General features: G+C 33.3%; 1 protein-coding gene across 3 annotated transcripts in view; it reads left to right on the plus strand.

Annotated features, from left to right (window-relative positions):
* Positions 1 to 13,183, plus strand: part of LOC134230587 (MAPK/MAK/MRK overlapping kinase-like) — a 37,745-nt gene that overhangs the window by 20,085 nt on the left and 4,477 nt on the right. For 2 of the 3 annotated variants that reach the window (XM_062712423.1, XM_062712425.1), the window contains exons 5-10: positions 7,693 to 7,771; positions 9,836 to 9,884; positions 10,012 to 10,097; positions 10,825 to 10,917; positions 12,116 to 12,217; positions 12,587 to 12,760. In XM_062712423.1, the coding sequence (XP_062568407.1) occupies positions 7,693 to 7,771; positions 9,836 to 9,884; positions 10,012 to 10,097; positions 10,825 to 10,917; positions 12,116 to 12,217; positions 12,587 to 12,760 (583 nt within the window). Of the gene's footprint in view, positions 1 to 7,692; positions 7,772 to 8,961; positions 9,041 to 9,835; positions 9,885 to 10,011; positions 10,098 to 10,824; positions 10,918 to 12,115; positions 12,218 to 12,586; positions 12,761 to 13,183 lie in introns of all 3 variants that reach the window. The other variant, XM_062712424.1, reaches the window with a different exon arrangement.

Here is a 13,183-nt window from a genome sequence, read left to right on the forward strand (position 1 = left end):
ATATACAAGAAAACGCGAAATGATAATAAATGCAGCTGACAATCGTTATTTTTTTTTATATAGATAAAATAAAATATTTATAAATTCACGAGACAAAACAGAAGGAGAATGAATGATGGCAAAATATCACATGACGGGAACTGAATTTTATGAATGAAGATTTTAAAAAGTTACTTGTAAGTTGTATATGTTATATCTGTGTATTCTACTTGGCTGTGTGCTTCAAAAAAAGGGGGGGGGGGGTCGTATTGAACATAGTAAATAGCCATAACGTTTGAACGGTAAGCACTATAGGGCTTTCGTATTTCAAATATAATCCTTGTGAAAAGAACTTTTATTGGATACGACGAACTTTGACCCTTTGACCTAGACCTTGGAGAACACGTGTACATCTGAATCTTTTTTTCTGTTTCGTTTCTATGGCAACCGTGAGCGACTCATTACAATTATTTTGAAAGTAGAAATCACTTTTACACATTGCAAGGAATAAACATTGAAAGTTTCAAAACGATTGCCTGAGTAGTTATTGAGAAAATCGAAATTAAAGAATTTTCACTTTCACCTGGTTTCCATGGCAATAATCGATTATATGAAAATTTCAAATACGAGTTGCAGAACTACAGATACTAATCCTTAAAATAAGAAAAGTTTCATGACGAACGTTTAAGGGACCAGAGAGAACACTCTCGGACAAAATTTGTCGCTTTTTACAGGTTTCCATGGCAACGGTAGACATATTGGAACTGAACGACCTCACTGCACAACTACAACCAGTGATCGTCCTTTGAGGAAAGTTTCAGGAAGATTGTCCCAGCCATCTCCGAGAAACAGCCTGGATAAAAAAAACATGCGTACAATATCAATATGTCGTCCCCGACTTCGTTCGGGGCGACATAATAATAACTAGAGCAAAGCTCGTTGCAAAGCAACGAGTAGGTCTTCCGTCCGGTTTTGACCGGAAGTGCCGGAAGTGACATCAAAAAAGAAAGCAATGAGCTATGTCATCTCCAGTGACTATATAATTTCAATTTTGCATCTAAAACCTTCAAAATTAGCTATTTTTAGCTACTTCCGGTTTGACCGGAAGTGACGCTGACGGACGAAAAATTAATTTTTATGCTCCCAGAGACATATGTTATCCAAAAACATGTCAAGAACGGCAAAAATACGCGTGTTCCGACTACTTCCGGTTTGGCCGGAAGTGACGACGCCGGACGTATTTTGACGACAGCGGTAGATAGAGCTTGACATTTTGAACAAGTTTGCTTCTTTGACGTATTACTAATTCTCAATACTTTTTGAGATATAAAGAAAAAACTTTTGGCCCCTCTAGGCCCCTCATTTTAGGGGTCAGCCCCTTTTGCAAGATATCATTTAAAAGATCTTGGAATTCTACACTTCTTTTGTTCTATATGTTTTAACGAAATGTTTCCAGGTAAAAAGATATCGTAGAAAAGGTGTTAAAATATTTGAAATTCGCGATACGACTATTTTTCAGGCCATAGCGAGCGCCGACGTGCGGCACTTCCGATAAAAATGAAACACGTTATACATATCTATAGACTTTGGTCTATCATACCTGAAAGTTTCATGTTTCTATCTTAAGCCATTATTGAGAAAGTCTGGAGACAACATGACCCTTCAAAAATCATAAAATCGACAATATCTCCAAACCAGAAGTGACGTCATCAAATCGGAAAAAAATGCATGAGGTTCAAGTTATGTTATATAAGTCCTGAAAGTTTCATGGAAATCCATCAAGCCGTTTTCGAGAAATCGCGTGCACAAAATCGGTAAGAAAAAAAAGAATAATAATAATAAAAGTGAAAAAGAAACCTAAGAATAACAAGAAGGTCTTCCGCTGAAGACGGAAGACCTTAACTAGATGCGTTCTTGTTGCTAAAGCAACAAGCGGTCTTCCGACCGACTTTTCGTTAGAGTTCTATGCTGCGTCATCCCATGAAATAGATTTCAGAATGTATTTTTTGTTAACGTTTATTCACAGTAGTCTCTCAACATACATCATGATAATTACAGGTATTCCTCAAAATAACTCAAAAATAGCTTTTAAAAATTGGCAATATATTCCATCCGTGTTTTAAAAGAGATTTAAGTCATTTGCAACTAAAAAAAGACATAAACAAAGAAAAAAATTTTGGAACGCCCGCGCCGGGATTCGAACCCCCGACAGTGCGACAAAGTTTGGTTCGGTCATATCTTTTCAATAGATTCACGCATCAAGATACTGAACACATATTTAGAGTTCTCATAAGACACACTATAAACCCTGTAAATCCTAAAGAAAAATATTGAAAAACAAAAAAGTTGAGAAATGGGACTTTTTGAATTCACTTCCGTTTGTGACCGGAAGTGCTGACGACGAAACATAAAGGTCGTTGCCCATAATGGAGTTCGATGATCTATCACCTCAGTGAGTTTCACTTTCATATCTTTAGCCGTTCTCGAGAAAACTGCTGGACAAAATGCCTTTTAAAAAACACAAAAATCCCCAAAAATCGCGGACGAAAGGGAATTTCAAAAAAATGAAAAACACGTCTGGAGATATTCTCATGATGCATCCTCCCTGTAAATATCTTTCAGATCCGTCCACGCACAGCTGAGATATCGCCCTAACTATGAAAAAAGAAAAATAATAATAACTAGATGAGAAACTCGTTGCGAGCAACGAGAGGTCTTCCGTCCGATTCCGGTAAGAAAGCGTAAAATCGACCTGAAAAAGTAAACAAAAATTGCACACAAGAGGGATTCAGTTGCCAGCATGAAAATCCAACGAGCTAAATATTACAGTATTGGGACCGCTGCTCTGAATCTTCTTGTATATACCTCTGTATATCAGTGCTTTTTGTCTTAGAATTATGAAAGGCGAGTCACTATTCATAATTTCGCGCCAAACGTTACGAGTTAATCATAGCGCCTTTTCTTTGGAATGTTCTATTAAATAGGTGTGATAGCTTCAATGAAATAAAAAATATGTTCTTATAGCCTAAAATTCGAGGATTATAAAGTACCCAGTATATTAAACACATTTTACAAATTCCATATCGTTTGTAAGCAAGTGACACTAAAGCGGTGAAACAGCTTTGGATTTTTAACTTTTTTAAAAATCCCTGTTTATCCCCAAAGTGAACTCTCCCGATTAGTTAAACTTTCATGAAAAGGTTGAACTGTTTCGCCGAAAAAAATGCTCGCCTTACGACGGTCAGGGAATTGGATACCATTTATGCTCAATAACTTGAATCAGCTCTGAGACAAGAATGCTGATATAAACTCCATTAAATGATCTGTCAAAAAATGGTTCTCTTATTTTTGTCTTTTCTATTAGTTTAATATGACACGAATGTGCATCGGAAAGACAGTGGTTAAGTTTTATACTTACAATTTCATTGATATTCTTTCTGAGATAGTATTACTTATGACTATTATTTAAGATCTGTGCACAAGATATTAAGCATAGAATTTCATTTGCATAATATAATTTAGTCTCTTCTTTTTTTTTACTTTGAGATCCAGCCAAAACCCATTATAGAAGATACGTTAGTTTTAAACAGAATTGCGACGTAACTACGAGGTGTCAATCCAAGAATTCCTTTACATTTCATTTATCCTTATGATACCTTCGTTCAAGCAAACGCTCGGCTGCCTCCGTAAACCCCGATTGCGAAATACCAGAGACAGCCGCCATTTTGGACACGCTTCAGATATTTGAATGCTTTTATCTGGAGTTTGGATTAATGAATTTTCAAACAAATTATAAAGTAAGCATCATAAGAAGGGTTTCTATTAACATACAAAAAATAAATGAAAAATATTGTAAAACAAAAAAGTAAGAAAATACGATATTTTTTAATTTGCATCTCGTAACGACCGGAAGTATTGACGACGCACGAAAAGGTGATTCTGCAAACCAGAAAGTCATGATCTGTCATCCCCAATAAGTCTCCATTTCATATACTTAGCTATTTTCGAGAAAAAGGGGCGACAAAATTTGATTTTAAAATCAGGAAATTGTCCATAACTTGGCACCAGAAGAGAATTTTCCAAATTTTTCTTCGGATGTAACAACTTCATATAATGACACATATTTTGTGAAAGTTTTATGAAAAACCGCTGAATAGTTTTCGAGAAATCGCCTGCACAAAATTTTGTCAAAAAAAAGAATAATAATAATAATAATAATAATAAGAATAATAATAAGAAACAGTAGAATCACTATAAGGTCTTCCGTGAAGACGGAAGACCTTAATAATAATAAAAAACAGACGAATAACAATAAGGTCTTCCGAAGGAAGTCGGAAGACCTTAACTAGAGCAAAGCTCGTTGCAAAGCAACGAGTAGGTCTTCCGTCCGGTTTTGACCGGAAGTGCCGGAAGTGACATCAAAAAAGAAAGCAATGAGCTAAGTCGTCTCCAGTGACTTTATAATTTCAATTTTGCATCTAAAACCTTCAAAATAAGCTATTATTGGCTACTTCCGGTTTGACCGGAAGTGACGCCGACGGACGGAAAATTAATTTTTATGCTCCCAGAGACATACGTTATCCAAAAACTTGTCAAGAATGGCAAAAATACGCGTTTTCCGATTGCTCCCGGTTTGGCCGGAAGTGACGACGCCGGACATATTTTGACGACTTCAGTAGATTAAACTTGACATTTTAAACAACTTTGCTTCTTAGATGTATTACAAATTCTCAATACTTTTTGAGATATCAAGTAAAAACTTTTGGCCCCTCTAGATCCCTTATTTTAGGGGTCAGCCCTTTTTTCGAGATATCATTTGAAAGATCTTACAATTCTTCACAACTTTTGTTCTATATGTTTTAACAAAATATTTACAAGTAAAACGATATAATAGAAAAAGTGTTAGAAATTTTGAAACGCTCAATATGACTTTTTTCAGACCACACCGAGCGTTAACGTGCGGTACTTCCGGTGAAAGTTAACAACACAATGCAAATCTACAGATGTTGCTCTATCTTCCAGAAAAGGTTTCATCTTCCTGTGATGAGCGGTTTTTAAGAAGAGCGACGGACAAACTGACCCTTAAAAATCGCAAAATTGCGAAAATCTTTGAACCGGAAGCGACGTCATCAAAATTTTAAAAAATGCATCAAGTTTTTTTTATGTTCTATCAGACCTGAAAGTTTCATAAAAATATAACCAGCCGTTTTTGAGAAATCGCGTGCACAAAATCGGTAAGAAAAAAAATAATAAGAAAAACAGTGGAAAAGAAACCAACGAATAACAAGAAGGTCTTCCGCTGAAGACGGAAGACCTTAATAAGAAACAGAGTAAAAACAATATGTTCCCCAACTTCGTTTGGGGAACGTAATTACACACACCCCCAATAAATTAGTTATTTCACAGTAATCAAGAAAAGCAAAAAATAAGGTGGAATCATTCAAAGTTCTCAAAAGCTAGTTATGTGGATTTAAGATCGGTTAAGTAATGAACCACTGGGTCTAGGATGGCGCCAAAATAAGGAATAATTTTTTAGGGAACATACAATAGAAGGATAAAGTTTCTAAAAACCAACTTTTTTAACAACAGTGCCTTAGTGACTCAGATGAGCAGTGTGGCCTTGAGCATGTTAATTGAGATACATTTTGAATTTAAAGGGGATGCTGAGGCTGCTCTCTGGTGCCATTGTTCTTTATGTTCATTTCTTTTTACATGTCAAAAGGAACTGAGCTAAACATATGAGTACATGGTAGTGTGAGTGGTGCACATGTTGTAAGAAACAAGCATATAAGAAATGACCTCTTTTTGGAGGGGATGCTCCACCTTTCTTTGTACATGTCAAAAGGGATTGAGGAATAAAATAAACATATTATGAATACTATGTTCAAAACAAGAACCATGGACAAACAATTACTGGAATTCATGGAAAATAATTTTGCAGATAATTGAAATAATGATATTCATAAAGACCCATATAAATAAAACATGACAAGGGAACTTCTGTGAAGATTCCTCAAAAGTTTTTTTTCCCTTCTACTTTCAGGTATTCATAGCTAAATCTGTAAAATTCTTAACACTGTTTATTTTAGTGTTGTAAAGTTTAAATGTTGGATCGTTTGGCTTAAACCTTGGTTGGTCTGTCAGTTACTAAGTGTTGATTTAAAGACATTGTAAGATTTGATATCCCGGAGATTGCTCTGTCTGATTTTGACTTTGTCTTATCTTTCCATGATTATATAAAAAAAATCAAGGTATTGCTCAAGAAAAGAGATAACAGAAATATGCATATATATCTCAGGTATTGATTACATAAATTTGCCAAATATTGATTTTGTGAAAAATAAAGAGAAAATAAAATAAAGAAAAAGAAGTGTAAAGGTGGGATTCTCTGTCCTTGCTGTTTTGATGTACGGGTTCTTGTATCTCTCAGTGCCTTGAGGAGGTCTTTACAATGGATTGATAAAGAAAAGTCATCTTTCCAGGCCTTGGTCTAGAAGATAGAGAAACAAGCACTTAAACTATTGGAGCAATTCTCACCTTGGAAGGTTATAATTACTTCCTCAATGCTGACAGACACTGAGATTTATTGAATGAATATAGTTCATCCATCCTGGTGAGCCCATTTATTAGCAAAAGGACTGAATTGAATTTCCATTAGTACTGGTACTTAGACCATCATTTTTGAAGCCTCAAAGTTTTTTATTGCAACTGGCAGCTATATTTCAAGTTTTCCTGAATTATTATAAACTTACAAGTATATAAATATCCTGAACTAAATCCATTAGACCTTAATCTGTTACAAAAGTCTACAGTCTTCCTCTGCTGAAATGTTCTGTAAATTAGGATCTGTGTATGCATTGGCTTTATATACTGAGTATACTCTCTCCTTTAAAGTCAGCTGACTCCTGAAATTCAGGATTCATGTGACAAATTCCAGGGATGGCATCCCCAGGCTGGTGCATTAAATTGGAATGGAATATACATTTGGACTGTATTTACACAGGTTTTTCAAGTCAAGAGTATTTGAATGTGCACAAGTGGCTGAATTTGATAAATACCAAAAGAATGAATTTTGTGAACAATTTAAAGGGGAACACTGGTCCCCTTCTTTCTGATATCAGTGTCATGTTTGTCATATTAAAGTACCTTGTAACTTATGGTGGAAAAAAAAGGTTAAGGTACAGACATTTTATTAATGCAGACTTCCAATACATTCAACTATAATGTACAGTAAAAACAAACATATTCTTCATGAGACCATTCCAATTTTTTTTTGTTTAGCTTCCACCCTAAATTCAAAAACCTTTCTTTCTATCTGGATGAAACAAACAAACTGAAAGGGGGGGGGGAATATTATTTTAAGCTTAATTTTAGAATTTCTCATCACCATTTGAAAATTCTCCTTGCATTGTAACTTAGTTTAACTACTCTTTTATTACCGGTAAAATCAAAAAAGGGTACACCTTTTAAAAAAGAGATGCTGATCCCAAAAGAGTAACTTGTGTTTAAAAAGTTTGAAGTGCTTGCGTTAATTTCATAATCCCAAAACCAATCCATGTGTGGACAATAAACTTACCGGTAATAAAAAAAACTTGAAACTTGGAATGGCCTCATAGTGATAAACTTCATTAGTTTTAGGATTTTTTTAGCAGTACATGTATTCAAAATTAATGTATTCATGTTTGACATCATTTGATTTATCAATGTTTTCAGGAAAAAGACATTATTTACCTGAGAGAAAAGTCAAACATTATATGTATCAACTTCTTAAATCTGTTGAACATATGCATAGGTAAGACATAGACATAGCACCTGACAGTAGTTATGGCTCAAAGCACCAGTTTATCCTCTCCTGCACTGTAGTCACCAACCAGCTTTTTTTGTAAACTTTGTGTACAAATAGTATTCATTCGTCCACCTCCTCTTTTGTGCACCAAATTCACTGGTCCAACTTTATCAAGTGTTAATTACAGCAAAATTTTAAATTGTATTAACTTAATTAAAGCAGCTGTTACAAAAAGTCAAGTAAATAATACTTGAGGAAAGCTAATTTAAAATTATCAGATACATTATTAAAAATATATATGCTACTGAATCAATGGTACAGTTGTATAAGATTGTACTAAAAAAAAAAAAAGTTCACAATATACAGATAAAGTATAATGAACAAAAATCAATTTTAGCTAAGCCTTGTAAATTCATGTATAATTCTTCAAAGTAAATCTTGTGAAGGGCAATAGATAAGAAAATTTTGTCATAAACACTTTGTTAAATGTAATTTAAATCCTTATACTCAGAAAGGAAATCATTTCAGTCTTGAAAGTGCCTTTAAATTGGGTGCAAAGTGTCATAAAAGTGAATAATATATCATAGAAAAGATCAAGTCATGCAGTTATCATTCAGGTATAGAGATACAATGTTAGATAAGCAATCAGTGAGTTTCTCCTTTGTTCTGGCTATTTAACACTGCGACCCCATCATGTGCTGTCTGTCAATTTCAATCAATTGTTGCACTCTTTTTCACCCTTTATTTCATTATCTGGTCACAATATGCCTTGGTGATATACTCTTAAGCAAAGTTAATTAAGCATTTAGTATTTTTTTTTTACTTGAATGGTTTGTGCAAAATTAAATTCTTGAAAGGGAGTTGGGTTAGATTAGATCAGATTATACATTTGATACAGAAATACATGTATATCATCAAGATATGTTGAGATTTAATATTCAGGTTTCTTTTCTTTTTCTTGCAACACAACATAATAAAAGAGCAATATGATCTCAGTCCATTTATATCAATTTACAATAAAAAGCTATTTAGTGGTGAATCAATAAATGATGTGGAATTGAATAAAAGGCTACCAGAGACAAGATCTTATTATTGCTCTTTTCTGCTGTATTTTTTAGTGACAATACAATCAATGGGTAGACTACATTAAGTGTGTGTTTTCTTTTGTTTCACCCTGTGCCTGACCTTTCTTTCAGACAAACGTCACTATCTTCCTGAGAAAACTGTTAAAAAATACATGTTCCAACTTTGTAAATCAGTTGACCATTGCCATAGGTAGGTAAAGGTACCAACTGCAGCAAAATCATTCTAAAGCTCTTCCTTTGTCATGTTAATGCTTTTAACCCTTAAATTTATATAAGTTACTAGCACTGATTAGCCAAAGAACTTGTAACAATTGAACATTTTAACAATTGGTTGCTGTTAGCCTTTTTGAATTTTTTTTAATTGATTAACATTGGTATCTTGAACATTGAAACCATATATCGAAACAGTTTTGATTTTATGAAATTCAAAACTCACCGAAATGTTTGGTTTTGCTATATTGTTTAAGATGTGAGGTTTTGACTGTATCCCTTTCTGAGAAAAAAAAAATTGCATGGTCTGTTTGCTTTGTTGATTGATTTATATTATTTCCTAATGAGAAGTATTCATTGCATGAAGTGATATTTGTATGTTAATGACAATTTATGACAATGATAGATGATTTATAAATATTAAATATAACTTTTGATACTAATGATATAATGTCACTTAATATTGTACATGTATAGTTAATAATATAAATTTAAAATGTGTAATTCATGAAAATTCATGGAAATGTGTTCATTATCAAAATGTATAATGTATATATATGTACTTGAAATTTGTATAATATCTTGTTCATCTTTATGTTTGGTTGAAAGAGTAGAGCTACAGTTTCTACAGAGATTGTGATTTTTGAAAGAAAATGCTGCAGAATTTAGAATATTATTTCCTTAAAGAAATTATTTTTGTATCTAGCTACATATACAGAGAATTAATTTAATTTACCCATAAAACCAATGCACAGACTTTTTTTCTTATTTATAGAAATGGAATATTTCACAGAGATGTCAAACCAGAAAACATATTAATACGGGTAACTTTTTTCCCCATTTACGTCAATTTCATTTAGATAAATATATAATTTAAAAATGTTAACTGTCATATGTTTAACTTATGTCATCATGCAACATGAAGTATTAACAGGATATTTTGTGTTTCAGGAGGATGTCTTGAAACTAGCAGATTTTGGGTCTTGTCGAAGTGTCTACTCAAAACAGCCTTATACAGAGTACATATCAACTAGATGGTTAGTCTATACATACTTTTGTAAATTTTTTCTTGGTTTCATTGTGCTGTAGTTCTTCAAAGAAATTACTGCTTAATCCAAAAAAAAAACAATGGCTTTCTAAAAAAGTTATTTTGCTGCATTTTGAGGGTTTTAAAAAACATACAAATTAACTGTCACAAAGTACTGTTTCATATAATAACCATTGTCAAAACTGTGGCATAATGATGGATATTCAGTTCCCATTGGCAGGATTAGACCATTATTGGATAATACAAAATAAAAATTAGCCCTCTCATGGTAACTGCGGTACAATTCCTCTGCAGGGCAAATTAATAACACTTGGAGGAGTTTGTTGACAATTGAATGACGTTTTTAAAACAATTCACTGCTTTAACATCATATTTCACCAAAATATATCAATTTGCCCTACAAGAGAGTAGTCAGCTGCAGTTACCATGAAAGAGTCTATAGCCTTACTAAGAGATGTTAGATTTTTTGTTATTTGTTCTGTGATATTCATGATCACAAACATCACGTGTGTAAAACTATAAATAATTCCTGAATCCTTAATTTCTATTTAAATGATATTAGTGCAATAAAAGTAGAAAATACCTATCTAAGCAAAGTTAAACACCAGGAGCAGCATTAAAGCACTTTATTGTAATTTTAGTGTTTATTATATTTATGGAATAGCTTATTTGTTGAGAATAATCTTGCCTATATTTGAAATGTTATCATTGTGTAGGTATCGAGCCCCAGAGTGTCTCCTTACAGATGGTTACTACACATACAAGATGGATATCTGGAGTGTGGGCTGTGTCTTTTTTGAAATCCTTAGGTTAGTATGACAACACCTGAACTGAAAGGTCAAGTGAGATTACTGAACACGTCTGTCACCTGTATGTCTGTCTGTAAACTTTCACATTTTTCACTTCCTGCTTAAACCAACTGGACCAATTTCAACCAAAAACTTGCCGCAAATCATCTTTGGCTGAAAAGGAATTTTTTTTAAAATGAAGGTCTACATGCTATTTAAGGGAGAAAATTAAGAATTAGTGAAAATGTAATGGCGTCTTTCAAAAATCTTCTCAAGAACCACTTGACCAAAAAAGTTGAAACTTTTGTGAAACATTCATTACATACTTATAGTAGTGTTGATTAAAGTTTGAAAAACATGACCTCCAGGGTACATGTATGTGTGGGGCTACAATGGAGGGTCAGTGTTTTAAATAAGGACATATAGGCAACATTTTAAAATCTTCTCAAGAACAAGAAAAAAACATAATTAGTGATTTATTTGGAAACATTCTCAGGTTAGTTAAGATTGAAGTTTTTTTTTCAATCTTTTAAGGCCAGTGCAGAGCCAGGGGTAGGGTGGGACCATAATGGGGATCAAAATTTTACATATGAGTATTTAAATATATAGAAATATTCTCTGAAGAATAGCAAATTAAGCCATGATTAGTCATATTTATGAGGGTGAGGTCACAAATGGGGATAACATTTTTTACACCATTTTTTTCACAATAGGGATAAAAGTTTTTTCATAGGAATTTTAATTTTTAAAACCTTACTTAAAATCAGCAAAACCATGATAAGTCATATTGATATGAAAGCATCCCCAGGTAGTGTAGATGCAAGTTTGTGTGAATCATGTCCTGAGAGGGTAGGATTGGTGATCAAAGCTCTATCAATGAGATAATGAACAGCAAGGCCATTAGTGAGTCAGATGAGTCTTGTGGCCCATGTGCCTCTTGTTCTTTGTCTCATTGACTTCAAGATAACCAGATTAACTGTATTTAACTGTGTATAAATGGATAAAAGTATCTACAGTAAAACACAGTTATAACAAAGTCACTGGGACCTATGAAATTACTTCGCCATATCTTGAATTCGTTATATCCATATAAGGAATTCGTTAAATTTACATTGCTTGGGATCCAAGATCACTTCACTATATCTGTGAAATCGCAATATCCGTGTTCGTTTTAAACAAGTTTTGCTGTATATAACAATAGAATTATATTTTGTTGTAGTCTTCACCCTCTTTTTCCTGGTTCCAATGAAGTGGATCAGATTGCTAAAATTCATGATATAATGGGTACGCCAGAGGCCAGTGTTCTAGGAAAACTTAAAAAGTGAGTACTGCTTAATCTCAAATTATTGGCTGATTTTTTTAATTGTAAAAAATGTAAAATGTGTTTCATTTGTAAACACATTGATTGATATTGATGGAATATGTATTGGTAAATGCAATGGTATCTTATATTCATTGAAGGTGTGAGTTATAAAAAGTTATGTACATGTATTTCTGGGTTTTATAGAAATCATTTTTATTTCAGAATTTATTTTTATGAGACATTGTAATTATTTGCAAGTATAGTACTGAATAAATTACCTTTATTTTAGAATTTCAAAAAAGTAGATGTATGTAAATTCCTCTTAAAAGCAGGCATAAAACTGTTGAACTTTGTTTCTTTTGCCAACTTGTATACATTTCCTTGTAGGTCAAGGGGAATGAATTTCAATTTTCCTTCTAAGAAGGGTACGGGTATAGAGCGGCTCCTCCCCCACTGTTCACAGGAGTCTATAGACCTCATTTACCAAATGTGCACGTATGACCCAGACGAGAGGATAACTGCAAAACAAGCTATAAGACATCCATACTTCAAAGATCTCAGGTAATTAAACATAGGTATCATATAGAACCAGTTGTTGTCAGGCAAAATGTTTCTAGTATAGTTTGTGACTGAATCAAGCTACAGAATTGATCACAACAATTGATTAGCAATTGAAATCCTAAGTTGTCCTAATCATTTACAATTTTACCCAAATGTGCTCCAAAAATGATGTAGAATAACAGGCATAATGTGAAAGTACTGATAGAAATACTGAGCTGGAATTTCATCAGCTGAAGCAGATTTCAAATGTTGCACTGTTCGACATAGCAAGAAGTTTAAGATATATCTGCCATTACATGTATATTGCAAACTCAGAAAAACCCATAAATCACCTTTATCCAAGGAATTAATTCTGGTTGTTGTGAGCACTGGTTTCTTGGTATGTTATGGACAAAAGCGTCGATCTTCACCGTCATATATATA

This window comes from Saccostrea cucullata, unplaced genomic scaffold (assembly GCF_032062105.1).
Source record: "Saccostrea cucullata isolate Sc308-1 unplaced genomic scaffold, CSIRO_AGI_Scuc_v1 ctg320, whole genome shotgun sequence".
Classification (NCBI taxonomy): domain Eukaryota; kingdom Metazoa; phylum Mollusca; class Bivalvia; order Ostreida; family Ostreidae; genus Saccostrea; species Saccostrea cuccullata.